This window comes from Anolis sagrei, chromosome 6 (genome assembly GCF_037176765.1).
Source record: "Anolis sagrei isolate rAnoSag1 chromosome 6, rAnoSag1.mat, whole genome shotgun sequence".
Classification (NCBI taxonomy): domain Eukaryota; kingdom Metazoa; phylum Chordata; class Lepidosauria; order Squamata; family Dactyloidae; genus Anolis; species Anolis sagrei.
The window spans coordinates 90,916,854-90,941,536 of record NC_090026.1 but is presented as its reverse complement, the minus strand read 5'-3'; the positions used below and the strand labels follow the sequence as shown (position 1 = coordinate 90,941,536).

Sequence of the window (24,683 nt, the reverse complement as noted above, 5' to 3'; positions counted from 1 at the left end):
CTCTCAGCTTCAGAAGAGAGCAACAGCAATCCCCCAAAATCTTGCCAAGAGAACCCCAAGATAAGTTTGCCGTAATGTTGCCATAAGTCAGAAATGACTTGAAGGTGCACAATAACAACAGCTAATGTTGGAAAAAGCAACCTCCCAAGCCTTTCACTTTTTATTTGTTACTGTATATATTTATTAACCTGTATTCTATGTGTATGCTGATTTGCCAGTTTGACTGTACCTCTTTGTTGTAGGAAGAGTTACAGATGTGATTGTATTGAGCATGTGCAGACTCAGGACTCCATTTTGTATTCATTGTCTGCTGAACACCTCATTAGAGGTGGATGTGTATGCTTTTAGACCTCAATGGAGGTGGATGCAGTTTGTCTCCTTTCAGACTTCAGTGAGTACAGTTATACAGTTTGGACTATATCTATATGCATAAAGACATATGAACTAGTATGCTGAATATATATAAGAAATTTTTAGTAAACCTGAGATGTTATTTGTAAAGAAGACTCTTTGTTTTTGTCTCTTGAGTATATATTTTAACTGAGAGGTGGCAGGCTAAAACCCAGAACCGCAGTCCATGGCTGATACCAAATGAAAGACTTCCTCCTGGGCACACAGAAAAACAGACTGTGTTCTGGTACTATGAGGTGCAGAGCCAACCTTAAGAAATGGGGCTATGAAGTGGAGTCCATGAGATGCGAGTGCGGAGAAGCACAAACCACAGACCACCTACTACAATGCAGTCTGAGCCCTGCCACATGCACAATGGAGGACCTTATCACAGCGGTACCAGAAACACTCCAAGTGGCCAGCTACTGGTCAAAGGACATTTAATATAATGCCAAGTTTTCAAACTTTGTGGGGGGGGGGGGTTTAAATACAATACAAATGTACTTTTGGTTCACTCCTGAAATGATAGATAGATAGATAGATAGATAGTCTCAATGGAGTGTCTATCTTTGGGAATTACAACTGAAAATTCTACTTCAAAGCAACAACCATCCTCTGCTAACCATATTTCTGTAGTGGCATGTTTTTATTCTTGGCAGTTTAAAGAAATGGTTCTTCAATTTAGTAGCTGAGTTACCGGTGTGCCTGTACATTAATGCTTGTGAATATCACTTGTACAAAGGGTTGACTTCTAACATGGTCATGCTTTTCTTGACTAGTGGTTTTCAAATGGTGGTCTCCACATGTTCATGGAGATTCACATTGGCCAAACAGATATGACATCATTTTAACCTTTTCAATAAGTTTATGGTGCACTTATTTCCAATAGATTATGGAATTTCTAATACCGAAACACCCCAAAACACATATCCTACCTGCTCTTGGATGTTAAGCAGGAGCAATCCTGGTTAGTACTTTAATGAGAGACCATTAGGTGCTGCGAGCTTTATTTTAGAAGAAGGAACTAGTAAAGTCATCTCTAGGTATTCCTTGCCTAAGAAAATCTTATGAAATTCAGAGGGTCACCATGAGTCCATAGGCAACACAAAGGTACTACCAGGGGCGGCTCAACCCATTACGCAAAGTAAGCATTTGCAGTATAGTTGATTTTGCCCAGGGGCGCTCTTGGGGGAAAATAGACCTTGACATATGCGAGTTGTAGTTACTGGGATGTATAGTTCACCTACAATCAAAGAGCATTCTGAACTCCACCATGATGGAATTGAACCAAATATGGCACACAGAGCTCCCATGACGAACAGAAAATATATATCAGTGATTGGTTTTGGGGGCGGGGGGGGGGGTGCAAAATACTGTTTGCTTACCGTTGAAAATTACCTAGGGCTGCCTCTGGGTACTACATACACATAACATATAGGAATAGTCTACTTCAACTCAGTCGGGATAAGTAGAAACATATAGGGTTATGTCCTGTGTTGGAAGAGTGAGTCCCTTGAAAAGGGCTGCTGGGAGTTATAGTCCAGTCCTACCTAGACAGCAACAAACACTCGCAGCCCTGCTAGCAGTAGGCTACAGTCATTGCCCAAATAAATAGGTGCATAAATGGATGTGGATTTCTTCTTATATCCCCTCTCCTTGATCGTTAAGTCCTGCTTTGTTTATGAGAGGTCAGAATTTCAACACTGGTTAATATTTGTTCATACTGAAAACAGATTAAACATACATAAGGTGCCAGTAAAAACAGGAAGAGGAAGCAAGAAACCCTTTATTGGCCAACGGACCTTCCTTTAAGCCTAATGTGGTCCAGAAAAGGACTCCCTGGTTTGTCCTACCTTAGTGAAGTGAACCACCTTGGAGCAGTGGTGTGAGCCTTGGACTATGGCTCTGGATACTAGCCCTTGAATCCCCATTGTTGACCTTGGGCAAGTCACACTCAGCCTCAGAGGAAAGCCAAGGCAAACCCTCCTCTGAACAAACCTTGGCCATCAAACACAGTGATAGGGTCATCAAAAATCAATTTGAAGACGAACAAATGTCAGCATTCCTCTAAGAACTACAAAGCTGATTTGTGTTTTTGAAATGGAAACACTTTATTTACTTTGGTATCATTTCTGAAATCCTAGGATCCAAGCCACTCAATTAACACTTAGGATTTTTTTTTACTTCCTTGATTTTATCAGAAGAGTTGCCAAGATTTTGATTGATCTGATTCATATTGCTTGCCGGTCCACCAGATTAGAAAAGTGAAACAACAGACTAGCTAGTTCAATCTTGTTGAAGCCACGGGGATGGAATTGAGGGCTCATCTACACTGCAGAATTTATGCAGTTTGACACCACTTTAGCTATCATGACTCACTGCTGTGGAATCCTGCGATCTGTAGTTTGGTGAGGCTCCAGAAGGTGAAAGATCTTGAAAAATTTCAACTCCCAGGATCCCATAGCATTAAGCCATGGCAGTGTAAGTGCTGTCAAGTTCTGCGTGTTTTCATGGCTGGAATCACTGAGTTGCTGTGAGTTTTCCAGGCTGTATGGCCATGTTCCAGAAGCATTCTCTCCTGATGTTTTGCCCGCATCTATAGCAAGCATTCTCAGAAGTTGTAAGGCCTTTTGGAAACTAGGCAAGTAGAGTTTATATATCTGTGAAATGTTCAGGGTGGGAGAAAAACTCTGCATTGTAGATTCACCCCAGTCTCTGAAGATAACTTCTCCAAGGTCTGCTGCTGCTGCAGGAATTTGAGTAATATGACCTCCTTGACAGATGGAATCCAGCATCTCATTAACAATGGAAAAGTGGTTGGAAGATGCACACTTTGATTTCTCCCAGAGAGTGGTAATAAATATTTATTTGCATTTTGTGCCAGAACCACTATTACTTCTTCACCAGCTCTTTCGTCCTGAATGCAACACCCTGCTGCCAGTTTGTGTGGTTTTAATTTGTCTTGTTCTTGTGAGACATTCAGTCATTTCCAATATATGGCAATTTTAAGGTGAACCTTTCACTGGAGTTGTATCTACACTGCAGTGTGACACCACTTTAGTTGTTATGGCTTAATGCTATGGAACCATGAAGTTGTAGTTTGAGAAGGCACCAGCACTCTTTGGCACAGAAAGCTGAAGACCTTGTAAAAATGCAACTCCCAGGATTCCATAGCCTTGTGCCATGGCAGTTAAAACAGTGTCAAACTGCATAAATTCAACAGTGGAGGTGCACCCTTCCAAGCGCCAAAACAGATGCTCCCAATCCCATATACTTTTTTGACTGTTAGGCTCTTTGGACTCAACCCCCTTCTACACTGCCATATAAAATCCAGATTATCTGCTTTGAACTGAATTATATGGCAGTGTAGGCTCATATAATCCATTTCAAAGAAGATAATGTGGATCATCTGCTTTGATAATCTGGATTATATGGTAGTGCAGAAGGAGCCAGAGTCTATCAACTTTATTTGAGTGCATTTCAGAGAACTGGAAAATAAATATTCTGATTATTTCCTTAATTGCTGTATCTCATCTCTAGCATGATTATAAAATAATCTTAATGCATCAAACAATGATTATGTCATTATGTTTAATTGCATCCATTAACAAATGATGTTTTGCTTTGCTGATAATTTGGGATGAATATGCAAATCCTAAGCATTTTCAAGACATTTTTTCCCGCTTTCTTTCTTTTTGGTGCCTATTCTGCCTTTAATAATATTTATATTTGCATTGGCTGTGCTTGAAAGGGGGGCATAGAAAAATAGAAAATTGGTTATTGATTTAGAAGTAGAAAATTAAATGATTCAGAACAAAACCAATCATTATTATTCAACTTGTTTGGCTATCCAGAGAATTACAAACAACAACCACAAGGAAAAACAAGGTAAGTACTGTATATTCAGTTTTCTCTAAAGGTATTTTATTAAGAGGGAAAAGTCCTTGGTGAGTTACAACATCAGAGAAATACATCATTTCAAATTTTATCTTCTAAATACAGAAAAATACATATTTTTATAATAAACCTTTGGAGTTTACCTTTGGGAAAATATCCAGGGGAAAAATATATTATGCATAATCTACACTATGCTTGTTTAAAGAGGCAGCAATTCTAAGCACACTTTCTGAATGGCTCTTGAAATATCAATTTGGTGGTCAATAAAATCATAAATCACTTTCTCTCCTTTGATACTAAACCTGCTCAGGGCACATCTACACATTAGAATTAATGCAGTTTGACACTATTCTGTCATAGCTCAATGCTATGGAATCCTCTGAGTTGTTGTTTTACAAGGACTTTAGCCCTCCCTGTCAAAGAGTTTATTTATTGTATCAGAAGTGAACAGAGGGTATAGTTGTAATGTATTTAAAAAACATAAAGTTTAGAAAACTTGGCATTATACTAAATGTCACTTGACCAGTAGCTGGCCACTTGGAGTGCCTCTGGTGTTGCTATAAGAAGATCCTCCATTGTGCATGTGGCAGGGCTCAGATTGCATTGTAATAGGTGGTCTGTGGTTTGCTCTTCTCCACACTCGCATGTCATGGACTCCACTTGGTAGCCCTATTTCTTATGATTGGCTGTGCATTTCATGGTATCAGAGCTCAGTCTGTTCAGCACCTTCCAAGTCCCCCAGTTTTCTGTGGTTGTCTCTCATTTGGTATCAGTCATAGATTGAGGTTCCGGGTTTTACCCTGCCACTTTTGAACACTTGCTTGCTGAGGTGTTCCTGCAAGTGTCAAAGTGTGCTGGTGCCTCAACAAACTATAGCTCTCTTGATTCCCTAGGTTTGGGATTTGGCAGTTAAAGAGCTCTCAAACTGCATAAAAGGCAGCATTTGGAAAGAGAAACTGGGAAGGCTTAGAAGTCACTTCACCTCACTCTATAATGTCCACTGGCAGGGGTAAGGAATAACCATTCCCTTATAGGTTAAGGATAAGAGGAGACTCTGTCTTGGCCCTTGGTGGGTCTTTGAGAAGGACCTTTCCTGTCATTAGGGTTTTCTCCCTTCTCCAGGGGTGCACCTACAATGTGGACTTAATGCCATTTGACATTTAAACTGCTATGGTTCAATGTTATGGAATCCTGAAAGTTGCAGTTTGGAGAGGCACCAGCACTCTTTGACAGAGAAAGCTGAAGACCTTCAGTGTTAATGACTCACCAAACTACAACCCCCATAACATGGAGCCCTGGCACTTAAAGTGGTGGCAGACTGCATTAATTCTACACTGGAGATGGACCCTTTAATCAATGCCACAGCTGAAGAAGATCATTCAAAGCTTTTGAAATAAAAGTGGAGCTACCATGCATTTAAAATTGGTTCCATATTGCCAGATAATGCAGTTTGGAAGTGTGTTATATGGTCAGTATAGGGACCCATATAATGCAGTTTAACTGCATCTAAGGCCCCTTCCACACAGCTTGGTCTTGATAGGATAAAGCCCTTGGAAATCCTGGCAGAGTGGGTTCAAAAGGGGAGGGGGCAAAATAAGAAAATAAGAAACGCCACTTGAACAGCCATGTGCTATGGAGTCCTAGGAGTTGTAGATTTACAAGGTCATCTCTGGAAAAAAGTTATTAGTGCCTCTTCCTACTACAAATCCCTTGTGTCGGGAAGGTCTCCCTCGCTAGATGGCACAGTAACAGCAGGGGGTGGGAGGGTTAGGAGTTCTAGTTCTCTGGGGGCCCTTCCACACAGCCCTATATCCCAAAATATTAAGGCAAAAAATCCCACATTATCTGAGTGTGGACTCAGAAAGCCAGATCAAAGCCGATATTGTCGGATTTTCTGCCTTGAAATATAGGGCTGGGTAGAAGGGACCTTGGATCTTTGGGGGAAGATGTCAAAAAGAAAAGGCACTACTCTACTGCTTCTTTACCTTCGTTTCTTCTCCCGAGAAGATCAAGACTAGCCAAGCGGTGCCAGTTAATAGTGGAGGGGAAAATAAGGCTTTCAAGTGGCCGCAGATTACCTAACAAGTCACTGAGGGCCCTTTAAAAAAACCCTCTGCAGTTCGAAAGGATAGCCATCCATCCAAAAGCCACACCAATCCTAACGTTTGGAAGCCCTTCGAGGTGACCCATTGAAATAAGTTCTAGAGGAAGAGTAGATCAATCGACCCAGAGGTATTGTTATATATCACGACATCTATTAGCATAACAAAAGTTGTATCTTATCCAAGCCTGAATCCCTCCATATTCAGGCTGACGTCTCCCCTAAATTAACATATTTCGACAGATCTGCATGAGATTTCCTTCGGCCTGGATGTGTTTGGAATGTTGATGTCTGCAAAAGGCCAAGCCCTTCTGCAAGCTGGTTTATTATTGCAGCTTCACCCACCCAGTTAAAGCAGCCATTGAGATAGACCTTTCACACACAAATCCACTTTGCTTTAATATGTGTTTAACCACAAGGATCTATAATAATCCTACACACACTGAGATAAGCCCCACTGTGGCCCCTTCCACACAACTGAATAAAATCCCACATTATCTGCTTTGAACTGGAATATATGGCAGTGTGGACTCAGGACCCTTCCACACAGGCATATATTCCAGAATATCAAGGCAGAAAATCCCACAATATCTGCTTTGAACGGGCTTATCTGAGTCCACACTGCCATATATACATGTTCAAAGTAGAAAATGTGAGATTTTATTCAGCTGAACAGATAACCCAGTTCAAAGCAGATATTGTGGGATTTTCTGCCTTGATATTCTGCGATATATGTCTGTGTGGAAGGACCCAGAGCTGTGTTACTCTGGAACATAAAAGAGATATTGTAGCATCCTAGGGCTCTTCCACACAGCCATATAACCCAGAATATCAAGGGAGAAAATCCCACAATATCTGCTTTGAACTGAGTCCACATTGCCATATATTCCCATTCATTATCTGAGTCCACATTGCCATGTATTCCCATTCAAAGCAATTGTGGATTATCTGCCTTGATATTCTAGTTTATATGGCTGTGTGGAAGGGCCCTTAGGGCCCTTCCACACAGCCCTATATCCTAGAATATCAAGACTGCAAATCCTACAATATCTCCTTTGAACTGGGTTATCTGGGGGACCTTCTGCACAGCCCTATATCCCAGAATATCAAGGCAGAAAATCCCACATTATCTGAGTGTGGACTCAGATAACCCAGTTCAGAACAGATATTATGGGATTTTCTGCCTTGATATTCTGGGATATAGGGCTGTGTAAAAGGGCCCTGAGTCCACACCCAGAATATCAAGGCAGAATAACCCACAATATCTGCTTTGAACTATGTTATCTGAGTCCACACTGCCATATATCCCAGTTCAAAGCATTCTGAGATATATGCCTGTGTGGAAGGACCCTGAGAGGTTGCTCTCCAAATTGCTACAAGATCCTTTTGATTCTTTGGTGCTAGGGAACATATAACATGCTGCCATTTAAACCAAAGATCAGCTTTACCATTGATGTCTTGGAAGTTTGGAGGATGATAAAGCACTCCAAGTGCTATGTTTTATGTGCTTACTTATTAACAAATCCAGAGCCTTTCCACACAGCCATATAACCCAAAATATTAAGGCAGAAAACCCCACAATATCTGCTTTGAAGTGGTTATCTGAGTGCATACTGCCATATTTTCCAGTTCAAAGCAGATAATGTGGGATTTTATTCAGCTGTGTGGAAGGGGCCTGGGTTATCTGAGGGCCCTTCCACACAGCCATATATCTCAGAATATGAAGGCAGAGAATCCCACAATATCTGCTTTGGACTGGGTTATCTTGATATTCTGGGATATAGGGCTGTGTGGAAGGGCCCTCAGTCTTTGCATTTTAAAATCAATTGGACTTAAAGGAGGGGAAGAATGGACACGAAGAGTGAGTGCTCTATACTGTAGAATTAATGCAGTTTGACACCACTTGGACTGTCATGACTCTTTGTGGTGGAATCATCATGTAATTTTACAAGATTTTTCACCTTCTGTTCCAAACAGTGCTTCTCACCAAACTACAAATTTCAGGATTCCATAGCCAAATGCCATGGCTCCTTAAGTGGTCTCAAACTGCATGCAAGACTGTAGAAGCACCCAAATGATCTTGTAACATAAGAAAGTCGCAGGCATTTATGGTAGTAGGAGGGTTGGGCATTGGAGCCCATTTGACCCAGTGCACACAGAGTAATATTAAATATCAGGTACACATCTTAAAGCATAGGATTATGGGGAGTTCAGAAGAAAATTAAGCAAAGGAAGAAAATATATCTGGAGAACTTTAACTGAACCACATTTTAGTCTCTACTGGAATAGACTCACTGATAGGAAAATGAATTATATAAGTCCCATTGGTTGTAAGGACTAAAATTGGATTTCATCTCTGCAGTAACAACATAATCTTTATAGGAAATATATTCTACTTACAGTAGTCCTCTCCATCCAGCTCCTCTCTTCGAAAATATTAGTTTTTGTACTGGAAACAGATGCTAGATTTGTTTGTTTGTTTAGTTGCCCTTCCCAGCATCCCCGCTTTCACTCTATTACCCCTTTTCCTGGAGGGTATTGGGGAGCTACACTTGCCTTTAGGGTTTCCGTTGTAATGCTTTTAATTTTTTTTTGTCCTCTACAAATCCCTCAAACATTCCCATAAATTCTTTTACCAGACTGGAAACATTATTAGTTGAAGCTTGAACGCCACCGACATTCTCGAGAGTTACAAAGGGCATTTAGAGGTAGGGTTATTTGATATTCTGCTGTATGGTGAGTGAAGAAAAGGGGTTTCTGCCTGCACAGTAAAAAAAAGCAAGACTATTAAAAATCGATTATACATGGCAAAGAGATCTGTTAATTCATACGAGATGAGCAAACAGACAAGACAATTTCTTGATCGCCTTTAAGGACTAACACGTTTCCTTGGGCACGTTTGGTAGATGGCAATAATAATAATAATAATAATAATAATAATAATTTATTACCTGACTCTCATCGAGACTCGATATTATATTATTGTTATTATTATTATTATTATTATTATTATTATTATATTATGTCTTACCTGCCTCTCTTCAAGGCTCAATATAATAATAATTCTACTATATAATATTCTATAATAATAAAAATAAAAATAAATTCTTACCTGCCTCTCCTCAAGGCTCGATAGTATTATAATAATACTATATATTATATAGTATTATTATAGTGTATTATTTCTTCCCTGCCTCTCTTCAAGGCTCGATATAATAATAATAATAATAATAATAATAATAATATATTATATATTATATAATAATAATATTTTACCTTCCTCTCTTCGAGGCTTGCTAGCATAATAATAATACTAGATATTATATACTATTATTGTACTATATAATAACAATTGTTATTTCTTCCCTTTCTCTCTTCAAGGCTCGATATAATAATAATTATATATATATATATATATATATATATAATATCTTACCTTCCTCTCTTCGAGGCTTGCTATTATAATTATAATAATAGATATTATATACTATTATTATACCATATAATAACAATTGTTATTTCTTCCCTGTCTCTCTTCAAGGCTCGATATAATAATAATAATAATAATAATAATAATACTATATAATATTCTATAATAATAAAAAATTATTACCTGCCTCTCCTCGAGGCTCGATATTATTATAATAATACTATATTTTATATATCATTATTATACTATATAATAACAAAAGCAAAAATAATATATAACATTATACTACTAATAATAATAATAACAATAATAATAATGGCAACCCATTTTAGCCTTAGTCTGAAGTCTGTTTCTGAACTGAAGGCCACCAATTCTTGCGCCAAAGAAAACTTGTGAGCCTTTAAAGTACCATCCGACCCTTTGTTGTTTGGGTTGCGAGAAAAGACAGAGCTAAAAAAAACCCAAAGCAAAATATTCTAGTAATCGTAGCTCGAAATTTGGGTAGCTTCGCTTAGGCAGCACAGTTTCTGGAGGATTTCGGTCTAGTTGGTCCTTATCAATCATCTTCGGATAGTTTGCTCTTTATTTCCCTCTGTAAAGGAGAAAAGAAGAAGAAAAAGAAGAAGACAGCAGCTATTGCTTTGAAATAAATTATCATTAGGCACAATCCGGATTGGAGGCAGGGAGGCCATCAATCAAGCTGTCTTGCCGGGTCTTCCTCCCTCCCATCAGTATTGCTACTAATTCCGGGGTTGGAGCCAGATGGCCCAGAGAAGAACGGGAATCAATGGCGCATTAGAAAGGCAGGGGGAGGGGGATGAACTTCCTTCATCCCAGGAGTTGCCCGACCTTCGAGAGCGCCTTCTCCTTATCCTAGAGGTCGCTCAATGTAACTTTTCCACCAAAGGGGACGGGAGGAGGGGATAATTCAGGAAGGGGTGGAGTAAGGAGGTGTGGGGGAACCCATAATAGGTGTCTTAGTCCCACTTGGGGGGTGGACCAGGGATAGGGGGAGGAGGACACCTATCTCGTGAGTCTTGCAAGTTCTTGTCCTGTCGAGAGCACCCAAGGGTGACTCGGGTTCGTTGGGCATCTCCATCCGCTTTCCCTTTTCTTCCTCTCTTACCCCCCCCCCCCCCAACCCCAGGCGGAGGTATACACCTGGCGCATCTCTCCCCCTCCATCTCCCACCTCCTAACTCTCTCTCCTCCCATTCGCCTCCCCTTTAACTCTTCCCCTCTGGCTCTTCCTTTCATCCTCCTCTGCCCCCCGGCAGGCGTTTCTATTTATCCCCCGCACTCCCTCCCTTTCCCACCCCCCGGCCGTCCAGCCAGTGGCGTCACCAGAGGTAGGGGCAATGACGCCGGCCCCCATTCAGGGATGACAGCTTTAGAGAGACGCGGGCCATGGTGAGCTCCCTCGCAGAGCCGGCGAGGCGCACGGGAGGCTCCGCATCCTCGCAAGGTCATCCTCCTCCTCCTCCCCACCCCGTGCCCCCCCTCTTCCTCCTCCCCCCTGGATCGCACGGGCCCGCTGCGCCGTTCTGGGCATTGGCAGGAGGGCAGCCTCGTCGGGAAGGTCGCGGGGGCGAGGCGGCGGGCGTGGATGGGGCTCGGCCTCCCCTGGGCGCCATGGACGCCCGGAAGGAGATCTCGGTGATGTTCCTGGAAGGAGGCGCCCTCGGGCCCCGGGCGGGCAAGAGGGCGTCGGGCTTGGCAGAGGCCAGCGGGCAAGAGAACCCGCAGGACAAGGCGATGCTCCGGAGGGCCCGGGAAAGGGCGGGAGGGAGGCGAGGAGGAGGCGAGGAAGAAGAAGAGGAGGAGGAGGAAGAGGAAGAGGAGGAAGAGGAAGTGGAAGTCCTGCCGGGGACAGGGACGGTCCCTGAGAGCCGCTCGGCCGCGGCGGCGCTGCTCCTCTCGGCCGGGCAGCCGCCGCAACCGCCGCCCCCTCCGCCCCCCCTCCACCGCCTCTCCGCCAAAGGCCAGCAGAGCAGCTCGGACACTGAGTCGGACTTCTATGAGGAGATCGAGGTGAGCTGCACCCCGGACTGCGGCACCGGCAACGTGGAATACCTCCAGCATGGCAAAGGTACCTGCACTCTCAAAAGGGCCAGCCTTCCCCTCTTTCCCTTCCCCTGGAGCTTGGTTGGTTTTGGTTTTGTCAGGTGGGGGGTGAGGTGGATGGAGGGGTTCAGGTAGGCTGCATCGGTCAAAGGTGAGTGGGGAGAAAAGAGAGAAAGGAAGGAAAGAAGGAAAGAAAGCAGGGAGGAGGGAAAGGAGGATGGGAGGGAGGGAGGAAAGAAGGAAGGAAGGAAGTAAAAGAGGGAGGAAGGGAAGGAGGAAGGGAGGAAGGAAAAAAGGAAAAATGATGGAAGGAAGGAAAGGAGGAAGGAAGGAAGGAAGGAAGGAAGGAAGAAAATAATGAAAGAAAAAAGGAAAGAAAGGTGGAAAGAAGGAAAGGAGGAAGAAAGGAAGGAAAGAAAGGAGGAAAGGAAGGAAGGAAGAAAGGAAAGGAAGGGAGGAAGGGAGGAAGGAAGAAAGGAAAGAGAAAGAAGGAAAGAAGGGAGGGAAGGAAGGAAGGGAGGGAGGAAAGAAGGATGGAAGGAAGAAGGAAGGAAGGAAAGGAGGGAGAAAGTTAGCAAAGAAAGAAAGAGGAAAGGAAGGAGGGAAGAAAAGAAAGACGGAAGGAAAGGAAGGAAGGAAGGAAAGAAAGGAAGGAAGGAAAGGAAGGAGGAAGGAAGGAAGGAAGGAAGGAAGGGAAGGAGAAAGGAAAGGAGAAAGGAAAGGAGAAAGGAAAGGAGAAAGAAAGTAGTGTCCTTCAAGAAGGAAAGAAGGAAAATAAGACTTTTGTCCTCTATCCAGTTTGAATGCTCAAAACCCTAATTTGATACAATGGGGGAGGCATGAATGGGGTCTGCTGCCCCTCATCATGCGATCCCTAAAGCACTTAAGGGTTAAAAGAGGAGGAGAAGGAAGCGGCCCCCTTTCCTCCGACCAGGCTCAAGCGCCTTGAGGATCGCAGTCTCTGTTTGGATGTTATTATTCTCCCCTCTTTCCCTGCCACGACACCCCCTTCCCTTTCTTTAACCCCTTCCCAGAGCGGAAGGCTGCGGGGCTTCAGCCTCTGAACTGCCCCCAGAGAGAGACCCGCCATCCCCGGCACCTATCTCCCGCTTTGAAGTCTAACGACGTGTTAATGCAGGGCATGGAATGGCATCCTCGGTGCAAGGGGGCATTCTGACCTCTGCAAAGAAATGGGAATGAATTCCCCCAGAAGGTAGAGGGCTGCAACAACTCCTCCCCATCCCAGCGCAGCCCTCCCCCCCCCCCCCATTTCCAAGGCGAGGCGGAGGAAACGAGTTCCCCCAGATTTGGGCGAGATCAAAAGAGGCCCGCTTGCCCGCTGGCCAGGTTTCCCGCTTGGGGAATGCGCGCGCTGATTGAGAAGCCAAACCTCCCCCTCTCCCTCCTTCCCTGCAAAATTGCGGCAGGCAGCCCCATCGCTGCCCCAGGTCCGGTTTGGCACGTTGGTCCGAAGTCCCCAATTGCCTTCTTCCGGCGGCGCCAGCTCGGAAGGAAGTCATCGCCCTGTCGCCGAGGGCTCCTAATTGCCACTTTGGTCTGGGTCGGACAGGAGGAGGGCTGGGGGCACATGAAAGCCCAAGGCCGGGAAAAGGGGGCCTGCTCATCTCCTCCCGCCCAGACAGGCCCACGCCTTCCACACCTCCTCAGATCCCGACACTCCTTGGAGGAAGAGGGTAGATCAGGGCCAAAAGCCCCTGATTAGGCCCAATAGGAAGGAAGGAAGGAAGGAAGGAAGGAAGGAAGGAAGGAAGGAAGGAAGGAAGGAAGGAAGTCTCTGCAGTCCACTCCTTTCCCACCTTCCCCTCAGCTCTAAGGGGGAGAAGCGGGGAAACCAGAGCCAAAGCCTCCTGGTTGGGCCCACTGGGGTTCCTTTGACCTCCACTGTCACGGGAAAGAAAAATCTCCACGGGGCCCATCTTTTCTGTAGTCGCTTGCATTTCCCTACCTATCTTTCTTCCTAGTATAATTCCCGGGTGCCTCCAAAGTCAATCCCATTGCGGGGTTTCTGTGGGTGAGGTTTGCACTTTCTTTCATCTGAGGCTGAGAGAGTGTGACCTGCCCGAGGTCACCCAATGGCCGAGCGGGGATAAGAGATCTGTCTGGTGTACCTTTTGGATTTTGGATTTTTCTTTTCGTATCAGGAGCGTCTTGAGAAACTGCAAGTCGCTTCTGGTGTGAGAGAATTGGCCGTCTGCAAGGACGTTGCCCAGAGGGATACTCCCGGGTTTCTAATGTTTTACCATCCTTGACTTCTTGGATGATCCAACAGGAACACGAAACCGGTAACACTTTCACTTCAGGTGCTGCGGATAAGCGACCCCCCCCCCCCAAGAATGGGGGGGGGGGGAGAGACACCTTCCCATATTTTGTTTTGGTCCATTCATCCAGTTGTGGTGAAAAGGAAGCCAAGGAGCATTCCTCAGAAAAACACCTGAACTTTGTCATTTACGGCACGTTTGGCTCCCCATCTGTGGAAATCCCTACGGTAAACACAGAATCAACCCCAACAGGAGGGAATCTGGGACAGATAGGAACCCTAATCATCTTGTTTCAAGCCTTGACTAAGCCTGTGGCTTGAAAAAAAAGCTTCCCTTGGATTCCTACAGCCCTCATTTCCAAGTAAACGGACTCGCGTCCTTATGAAACCCAACCCGGCTTACATAGAATTCGCCTGAGTCCCAGGGCCTGCGTTCCTATGTGCCCTCATATCCCCTGTCCATTTATGGGGACCCCGCGAATTTCACAAGGTTTTTCTTAGGCAAGGGATACCCAGTGCTGCTTGTGCCAGGTCCTTCCTCTGAAATATCGCTAACAGCTTCCACTTGCGACCCTTTACCCTCAATACTTTTTTACATTATCCCGGATATATAGGTATATAAAATAGATATAAAAACCAACAATTGGCTGATTTTGAGAAACTGCAAGTCGCTTCTGGTGTGAGAGAATTGGTCGTCTGCAAGGACGTTGCCTAGGGGACGCCTGGGCGTTTTACCATCCTTGTGGGAGGCTTCTCTCATGTCCCTACATGGGGAGCTGGAGCTGACAAATGGGAGCTCATCCCACTCCCCAGATTCCAAATTACAACTGCCTGCACAAGGCTTTAGCCCATTTGCAAGGCCTGCTAAAGAGGTTGGTTTTGCTTTTCAAGAAGTACTGCTGAAGCATTTTCTGCAGTGCCCACTCTAAACACTGCAGAACAGATTTGTGTGAAACAGCTACTAGATTTACTGTTGTCAATTTTTCAGGACCCCCCATTTGAGGTTTAAGACCCACAGTTTAAGGAGCAGTGGCCTGCAAACACCTAGTATTCGTTGGCGAGCTGTTACCCAAGCCCTAACCAGAGCTGGCCTTACTTAGCTTCCAAAATCAGGCAGAATCTTTAGGATATTGGTTAGGTTCGGCTCTCCATTCACTGAGAATGCCTCCCACGGAAATGAATCAGGTGAACTCTAAGAGGGGACTTAAGATCCAGTTGGAAACCCACTCGCCTTAGACCGGACCAGAGCGTTGCTGTGGTTGTCCCATCCACCTGGGCTAAGTCTAGCCCAGAGGCTCACTGAGGCCCTTCCACCGGCCCAAATGGTTTATTTGGGGCACCCCTTCTTCTCTTCCTCTCCTTCCATCCCACACCGGGCAGAAATGGCGGGGCAAGGGGGGCGAAACGCGTCTCCTGGTCCTTTCTCTTGCTGGACGGCTCCCTCTTGCCTTCCTCTTCCAGGGCAGGGCTCAGAGGCCTCGACGGGGAGCCCCAGCAGCAGCGGCGGAGGCGAGCCCCCCAAAGGGAACGGAGGAGGAGGAGGTGTTGGGGGCGGAAGCAGCTCGCAAGGATCTTTGGCCTGCAGCGCCAGCGATCAAATGCGCCGCTACCGGACGGCTTTCACCCGGGAGCAGATCGCCCGCCTGGAGAAGGAGTTCTACCGGGAGAATTACGTCTCCAGACCCCGGAGGTGCGAACTGGCAGCCGCCTTGAATCTCCCAGAAACCACCATTAAGGTATGAGAGGAGGAGGAGGAGGAGGAAGAGGAGGAGGAGGAAGAGGAAGAGGGGGCTCCCAAATCAGGAGCTGTCAAAGGCTGGATCTACACTGCCATGTCAAATTCCTTTGCTTTGAACTGGATTATATGGCAGTGTAGACTCATATAATCCAGTTCAAAGTAGACAATGTGGATTGCCTGATTTGGTAATCTGGATTATATGGCAATGTAGAACCAACCATAGTGACCATTAGCTCTATATCACACACATGGACTAAGCTTCTAGAGCTATTGACTTCAAAGCTATGCAGAGCTGTGGACTTCCGATTATTTGCTTTGAGCTGGATTATATGGCAGTGTAGACTCATATAATCCAGTTCAAAACAGATAAAGTGGATTACCTGCTTTGATAATCTGGATTATATGGCACTGTACAACCAACCATAGTGACCATTAGCTCAACATCAAACACTGGGCTAAGCTTCTAGAGCTATTGACTTCAAAGCCATGCAGAGCTGTGAACTTCCGGTATTGGCCCTAGCCAATTATTAGGTCGTTATCACCACCACCCAGATTGGACCACCGAACAAGGCCGTCTTTATTTAAGTTAGGTCCTTTCTACACTGCCATATGATCCAGATTATCAAATCAGATAATCCAGATTATCTGCTTTAAACTAGATTATATGAGTCTACACTACCATATAATCCAGTTCAAAGCAGATAATATAGATTTTATATGGCAGTGTAGATCCAGCCTTGCTGGAGGACCTTGAGATTCTCGGGGGGGGGGGGGGATCAATCCAAGACCCATTCCCTTTTGCAACCTATCCTCTCCCACACTCTACTCCTCCAGGTTTTAGGAATCCAATTCCCAACGTTGCTTTGGTTTATAATAAAGGATTCTGAAAGCTGACGCTCAAAACACCTGCAAGACTAGAGTCTGGGAAACACTGTCAGCCTTTGCTCTTCCAGGTGTTTAGGTCTTCATTTCCCAGAATTCCTGACTGCTGGCCAATATGACTGGGGCTTCTGAGGTTTGAAGTCCAAAACACCTGCATATCCGAACATTGCCAATAACCAGCTCCTCTTACATTATCATATACAATCTAGATTATCTGCTTTAAACTGAATTATACGGCAGTGTAGAAGGGGCCACCGAAGGGAGAGGACATGACTCACAAGACGAGACACTAATGCTTGGTAAGGTAGAAGGCGGCAGGAAAACAGGAAGATCACATTACACATGGACAGACTCAACCCATTGCCTTGAGTTGGTGGTAGGGTGACTTGGAGATCTCTCAGTCCTAGAGCAGCCATAAGTTGACTTGAAGACAGTTGACAACAAAACCCTACTGATCTTTGGGGCTTCACCTTCTAATGCAATGATTCTCAATCTGTGGGTTCCCAAGTGTTTTGGCCTTCAACTCCTAGAAATTCCTGCCAGTTTACCAGATGTTAGGATTTCTGGGAATTGAAGGCCAAAACATCTGGGATCCTACAGGTTGAGAACCACTGTTCTAATGGGAGATCCTGTTTCCAACCCAATCCAGGAATTGGGAAATCAGTGCTACTAAAATCCACAGCAAAGCAGCCCTAAAAGACTTTGTGGTAGTCCATAAACTGAAAAACTACCTTTTGGATACCCATTTCCTATTCTTGATGTCTACTTGCAGTTTTGTCTATTTGATATCAATGGTCATTACTTCCAAGTGTGGGAAGCATGGTTGAATGGATGGGCGGACATTTGGGATATAAAACAGAAGCTGGGTTCCATATTAGAGCATTATCTATGTAAGGGCAATATTTTCTCAATACAAGTTGACTTCAATAGCCTTTGGATCAGATAGTGGACTTGTTGTTTCCCACCTATGACAACCCTATTATAAAGCTATCATTGGGTTTTCTTGGCAAGATTTGTTCAGAGGGTGTTTGCCTTTCCTTCTTCTGATGGTGAGAGAGTGGGACTTGCCCAAGGCTAAGACTTGCCCAAGGAGAAGGTGTGAGAGCGTGACTTGCCCAAGGTGACCTTCTACTGAGCCATATAACCCAGAACATCAAGGCAGAAAATCCCACATTATCTGCTTTGAACTGGGGTATCTGAGTCCACACTGCCATATATTCCAGTTCAAAGCAGATCATGTGGGATTTTATTCAACTGACATATGCGAAAGGGGATGAGAAGAACCTTAGTATAGAAGGTCATACTCTTGAACTCAAATCCACTAGTGTAGAGAGACTTACTTTTATGTAAATTTCACAATAATTTCACTGCAATAATGGGATTGGTGGGTGCTGTTTATAAGCATACCAAGGGCCCTTCCACACAGCCCTATATCCCAGGATATCAAAGCAGAAATTCCCACAATATCTGCTTTGAACTAGGTTATCTGAGTCCACACTCAGATAATGTGGGATTTTCTGCCTTGATATCCTGGGATATAGGGCTGTGTGGAAAGGCCCATAGACACTGCTAGTGCTTTTGCATGACGAAACCCTGCAAGGATTCAAATAAAGGACTATTTTTTTCCCTTGAAGGGTTGCATCTCCCATTAATATCAGTGGGATCCTGTCTCATTATATAGTCAGGGGGTATTTCAAACATAGTAAGAACATATTGCATAGACTGAACATTGGAAAGGGAATAGAACAAAGAAGCATTTCTATGCAGTTTGCAGTAGTGGTGGCGATAACTATAACCTCTGTCTTCCACATAGCTTGGAAGACCTAGAAGATGTTTAACAACTAAGGAAAGAGTCAGGCAAGTAGATGCTGTAGAAGCATATGGCAAAGGCACACAGAAAGAAAGGAAAAAAATCTGTAATCTAGTTGCTATGCCAGGAACTGGGCAAAGGCCATTTCTGTAGATCTTGAAATCTCTGCAAGAGTATTCCTCATAACTGAATGTGGAACTCCCTTTTGGTTGTAGGGTTGCTGTGAGTTTTTAGAGCTTCATGGCATTTTCTCCTGACATTTCACCCACATCTATGACGGACATTCTCAGAGGTTGTGAGGTCTGTTGGAGAAACTAGGCAAGTGAGGTTTATGTATCTGTGGAATGTCCAGGGTGGGAGAAAGAACTCTTGGCTATTTGAGGCAAGTATGAATGTTGAAATTGTCCACCTTGATTAGCATTGAATGGCTTTGCAGCTTCAAAGCCTGGCTGGTTGCTGCCTGTGGACATTCCACAGATATATAAGACTCACTTGCCTAGTTTTCAACAGACCTCACAACCTCTGAGGATGCCTGCCATAGATGTGAGTGAAATGTCAGGAGAGAATGCTTCTGGAACATGACCATACAGTCCGGAAAACTCACAGCAACCCAGCATTCTTTTCCTTTGTCATCTTAATAATCCATGACCATCTTTATGGGGATATAGTTGACCCTGGTCAGAGAACAGACTCTCCTTCCCTCTCTCTGGCTGGACCTACATTGTACATAATGGAGTTTGAACTGCATTATAGGGTCAGTGGAGATCATCTATATCATGCAATTTGAATACTCCACATACAGTGTTTATTTTGTTATATTTAAATAGTATAGAGGGGATCTCTCTCTCTCAAAAGTTAAAGATATTTTAAAATATGAAAATGGAGCAGATATGTTAGGGAAACTAATATTGTGTAGCATTTTTAATTTTTTTAAAATTGAATTGTTAACAAAAGCATTGCATGAGGCTTCCTCTGGAGTAATCAAAGGAGAAGAGCGTCTTCTTTGCCTGAGTGACCCAAAAGTGTCAGAAACAGGGAAGGATTAACCAGCGTTTAGGGCATCAAGGGAAGGGCTGAGGTGAGAAATTTCCCATTGCCGGATTTAGTTTACTATGGAACCTATGGTGCCAAACTGAAAGTGATGCAACCAAACCAAGTTTCACAAAAAATGAAGTCCCACTATAGAATACTTTCCAGTTAGAAAAGGTAGGAGGGGAATTCTCACATTGATTCAAATGGAAGCATACAAAAATAAACATTATTTTCACCTTGCTGTACATTTTGTTTCGTTTTGAAATAAATAAATAAATAAATAAATAAATAAATATCTGACTCTCAGGCTTCTTCCACACAGCTGAATAAAATCCCACATTATCTGCTTTGAACTGGGATATATGGTAACGTGTACTCAGATAACCCAGTTCAAAGCAGGTTTTGTGGGATTTTCCACCTTGATATTCTGGGATATAGGTCTGTGTGGAAGGGCCCTCAGTTAACTGGCACCCATGGATATTGGTAGATGCCCGGTAAATGTAATTTCTGGCTGAAGAGTTACTATTAAAAATAGGCCTAACTAATACTCTACCACATACTATAAGACCTGTATTGTCGTGGTATTAATTGTTGAACTGCATTACATAAAAGCAAATGAGGACAAACCAAGACAAATCAGAAATGATTGTTTTTTCAATTTTTATTTAAATCTTTGATTTTTTGCCGGTTATTTGAGAGTTCCGGTGGGTGGGTTCTGGATAACTGAGAGTATACTTGTCCAGGGAGGCCCAAAACTCACAAAGGGTTTTCAGTATTAAATAGCTCATTTACAAAGGAAATGCATTTACATTAGGTGTGGAAAATCAGCTCGGAAATGGCATCCAACATATATTTATTGTGACAGAAGTGAATTGAGGGTACAGTTGTAATGCCTTTAAAAACACAAACACAGTTAAATACTTGGCATTATACTAAATGTCCTTTGACCAGAAGCTGGCCAGTTGGAGTGCCTCTGGTGTCGCTATAAGAAGGTCCTCCATTGTGTATGTGGCAGGGCTCAGACTGCATTGTAGTATGCGGTCTGTGGTTTGCTCTTCTCCACACACCCTTTGTAGCCCTATTTCTTAAGACTGACTCTGCATATGGTGCCAGAGCATCATATACAGTATATATAGGACCTCTTCCTTAATTTTGGCTCACCTTGTATATGGGGACACTAAAATCCTCGACACTCTTAGGGTCTCTTAAGTCTGAAGCTGCACTCCTATAAATAATACAGATTGAACTGCATTAAATGGGTCCACACTACACTTTGTAACATGATTTTTGTTCCTGAGTAATAAATGTAATTTCCTAATTGGTTCTATCATTAAAAAAAAATATGTAAAAGGTTAATTAAACTACAAAACCTTAATTTTTGTGAGACATCCTGCAGCATAAAGGCTATATAGTTTCTCAGTGAATATCCCATCCAGTCTCAATCAATTCCACATAGTTTGTGACAGCCACAGTTTCTGGAGTATAACAACTACTTCCAGAATAAATACTGCACAATTAAATAGGAAATAACACTTGCAAACCAGGAACAGGTTTTTTCTCTCTCCAAATGTTTTAAATAGTAAAAGTAAAGGTTTCCCCTTGACAAAATGACTTTCATCACACTAGAGCAGTGGTTTAAATCCACTTTAAATCTGGTTTCTGTCTCCTGCAGAAATCTCCAGTTTGTAGTTTAGCGAGGCTGTTAAAGGCTTCTCCCTAAACTACAAACCCCGGAATTCTGCAGGAGGCAGAAACCGGATTTAAAGTTGATTGATTTCCTAGTGTGATGAGGTCCTAAGCCTAGTAATGTAGGACTCTGGAGGGGTGGTGGTGGTGCTCATCTCCATTTCTAAGCTGAAGGCATTGTACATAGACACCTCCAAGGTGATGTGGCCGGCTTGACTAAAGGAGACTGCCGTTACCTATTGATCTACTCACATTTGCATGTTTTCAAACTGCTAGGTTGGCAGAGCAGGGGCTGACAGTTACATAGTGCTATCTAAAGCAGCTCAGACTGCATTATTTGGCAGTGTAGATCCAACCGAAGTGCCCAAGACAGGGCTTACTGGCATGAGCTGGGCCCAAGGAGGTCAGTTTTATAATGGCAAAGCTTCCTAAAGATAGGTTGCTGTGAGTTTTCCAGAACCATTCTCTCCTGACATTTCACCCATATCTATGGCAGGCAATCTCAGAGGTTGGGGGGTCTATTGGAAACTAGGCAGGTGAGGTTTATATATATATATGTGGAATGAGATACATAGCTGGACACACAGACAGGCAGACAGCCAGACAGGACGGATAGATAGAAAGAAAGATAGAGCTCATTGCTGCAGGATGTCCTGCAAAAATCAAGCTTTTGTAGTTTAATTAACTTTTTACACGTTTTTAAATGATGGAACCAATTAGAAAATGACATTTATAACCCAGGAACAAAAATCGTGTTACATATAAAGCAACTCAGACTGCATTATATATACCATTATATATAGCTCCAGCCTTAGAGAGCCTAAGAACTTCAAGGATTTTAGTGTCCCCAAATACAGGGTGAGCTGTAAGTAAGGAAGAGGCCCTATATATAGGGAAGTGAGGTTTATATAGTTATGGAATGAGATAGATATATATCTATATATAGATATATATCTCATTCCACTGATGTATAAACCACCTTTGCTTAGTTTCCAATATACCTCACAACCTCTGAGGATGTCTGCCATAGATGTGGGTGAAACGGCAGGAGAGAATGCTTCTGGAACATAGCCATAGAGCAGGGAAAACTCACAGCGTTAGGGAGCTTTGCCATTATAAAGCTGACCTTGAGAGGCATTAGGGAGATTTTATATATTATTCCTCAGATATGTATATATGCATGTATTTGAGGGTGGTGAAGACCTCAAATGAAGACCTTGAGAAGCTTTAGGAAGCTTTGGTACATTCCACAGATGTGTGTGTGTGTATAGGGTCACACCATACTCAAATGAAGACATTGAGAAGCTTTAGGGTTAGGGTATATATGTATGTATGTATGTATGTATGTGTGCCTATATATTTTATTTATTTGTTTGTTTATTTATTTACTAGCAGTCCCCTGCCATACGTTTCTGTGGCCCAGTCTGTGAATATACGTTTTGTGTGTGCACACGCATATATGTGTTTTATGTGTGTATATGTGTGTGTGTATATATGTGTGTGTGTATTTGTATATATGTGGTTTTGCGCATGTATTTTTATTTTTTGGCTTTTTAAGTCTCTTCCGCTGTGTTTTTCAGTGTTTTTATGAGTGATGGTCACTCGCTGGCCTGACAGGGGTATTGTGTCCAAATTTGGTGTCAATCCGTCCAGTGGTTTTTGGGTTATGTTAATCCCACAAACGAACATTACATATTTATTTATATAGATTTATTTAGAGCATTTGTATCCCGTCCTTCTCAACCCCTGAAGGGGAACTCAGGGCGGTTTACAATTGGCAATCATTAGATGTCGACAAAGAAACAGTCAAAGAACGACAATGAACACAAACAGGTCAACAACACTAAAAATGCATTAAGAGGGGCTGCTCAAAGGCAAGATGGATGGATGGTATCCTTGAAGTGACTGGCATGACTCTGAAGGAGCTGGGGGTGGTGACGGCCCACAGGGAGATGTGGCGTGGGTTGGTCCAGGAGGTCACGAAGAGCAGAAGCGACTGAACGAATAAATAACAACAACATTAAAAATACACTAAACATATTGGCCCTTAAAATATTAACACAACCAAGTCTGAGTCGGCAAATCCAAATCATGCATATATACACACACATATCTGTGGAGTGATACATAAAAGCTCCCTAAAGCTTCTCGAGGTCTTCATTTGAGTGTGGGGTGACCTTGGAAGTCCTTGCTCTGACCCTTCTGTGGCTGTCCCTTCTTGCAGGTGTGGTTCCAAAACCGTCGGATGAAGGACAAGCGGCAGCGCCTGGCCATGACGTGGCCCCACCCCGCCGACCCGGCCTTTTACAGCTACATGATGAGCCACGCCGCGGCCACGGGCAACCTGCCCTACCCGTTCCCCTCCCACCTGCCGCTCCCCTATTACTCCCCGATGGGGCTGGGGGCCGCCTCGGCTTCCGCCGCCGCAGCCGCCGCCGCCGCTTCCCCCTTCGGCTCCCCGCTGCGGCCGCTGGACACCTTCCGCGTCCTCTCGCACCCGTATCCGCGGCCCGAGCTGCTCTGCGCCTTCCGCCACCCCTCGCTATACGCCGGGCCCACGCAGGGACTGGGAGGCGGCGGCGGGGGCGGCGGGGCGGCGGCGGGCAGCCCCTGCTCCTGCTTGGCTTGCCACGGAGGCGGGGGCCAAAGCAACGGCTTGCCCCAAAGGCCGCCGCCGGCCTCGGACTTCCCCTGCGCGGCGGCCAGCACCAGGACGGACTCCTTCCTGACTTTCACGCCCTCGGTGCTGAGCAAGAGCGCCTCGGTGGCCCTGGACCAGCGGGAAGAGGTGCCCTTGACCAGATAGGAAGCGCCCTCTCAGGTTCCCCCCCCCCCCCCCCGCCCCGGTCCCCTCCCCGGTCCCAGAACTGCCACCCCGTCGTTATTTAATTGCAGACAGGGATGAGACTCTCCCAAACGCCAAGGAGGGAACTTTGAGCCAAACCAGCGCTTTGTTTTGCCTTTTTTCTTCCTTTCCTTCAATGGAAGGATTTCTGTGCCGCCGGGATGCGTGGGAAAATACAATAGAAAGCATAAAGGACTTCACCCAAGGAACACCCTTTGGACGAAGCCCCGTCTACCCTGGCTATTCCATGCCATTCAAACCGCAGAAGCCAAACAAACTCTCACAAACGCAGGGGAAACAAAGCTCTTTAATGCGCATCCCTTTCTGTGGCTTGTGTGTCATAACCATCCAAATCTCAAGGAGCCCCCGTGGAGCAATGAAAGGTCATCGGTTCTAATCCGTGGGCGCAGATGAGCTCCCTCTGTCAGCTCCAGCTGAGAGAAGCCTCCCACAGGATGGGAAAACATCAAACATCGGGAGTCCCCTGGCAACGTCCCCGCAGACGGCCAATTCTCTCCTACCAGAGGGTAC

At 44.4% G+C, this 24,683-nt stretch overlaps 1 protein-coding gene across 1 annotated transcript; it reads left to right on the top strand.

Moving 5' to 3' along the window:
- The first annotated feature begins 10,971 nt into the window (after positions 1-10,971).
- On the top strand, positions 10,972-24,138 carry EVX1 (even-skipped homeobox 1). Its single transcript, XM_060782023.2, has 3 exons — positions 10,972-11,906; positions 15,621-15,895; positions 23,532-24,138. Exons 1-3 carry the CDS (start codon positions 11,225-11,227, stop codon positions 24,111-24,113), a joined length of 1,539 nt encoding a protein of 512 aa, XP_060638006.2. The 5' UTR covers positions 10,972-11,224; the 3' UTR covers positions 24,114-24,138.
- The last annotated feature ends 545 nt before the right edge of the window (positions 24,139-24,683 follow it).

Bases quoted from the DNA above. Each gene is read 5' to 3' on its own strand.
- EVX1 (XM_060782023.2), top strand. From the start codon at position 11,225: ATGGTGAGCTCCCTCGCAGAGCCGGCGAGGCGCACGGGAGGCTCCGCA. The intron at 11,907-15,620 runs GTACCTGCACTC...TTCCTCTTCCAG, and splicing joins ATACCTCCAGCATGGCAAAG to GGCAGGGCTCAGAGGCCTCG. The intron at 15,896-23,531 runs GTATGAGAGGAG...CCCTTCTTGCAG, and splicing joins TCCCAGAAACCACCATTAAG to GTGTGGTTCCAAAACCGTCG.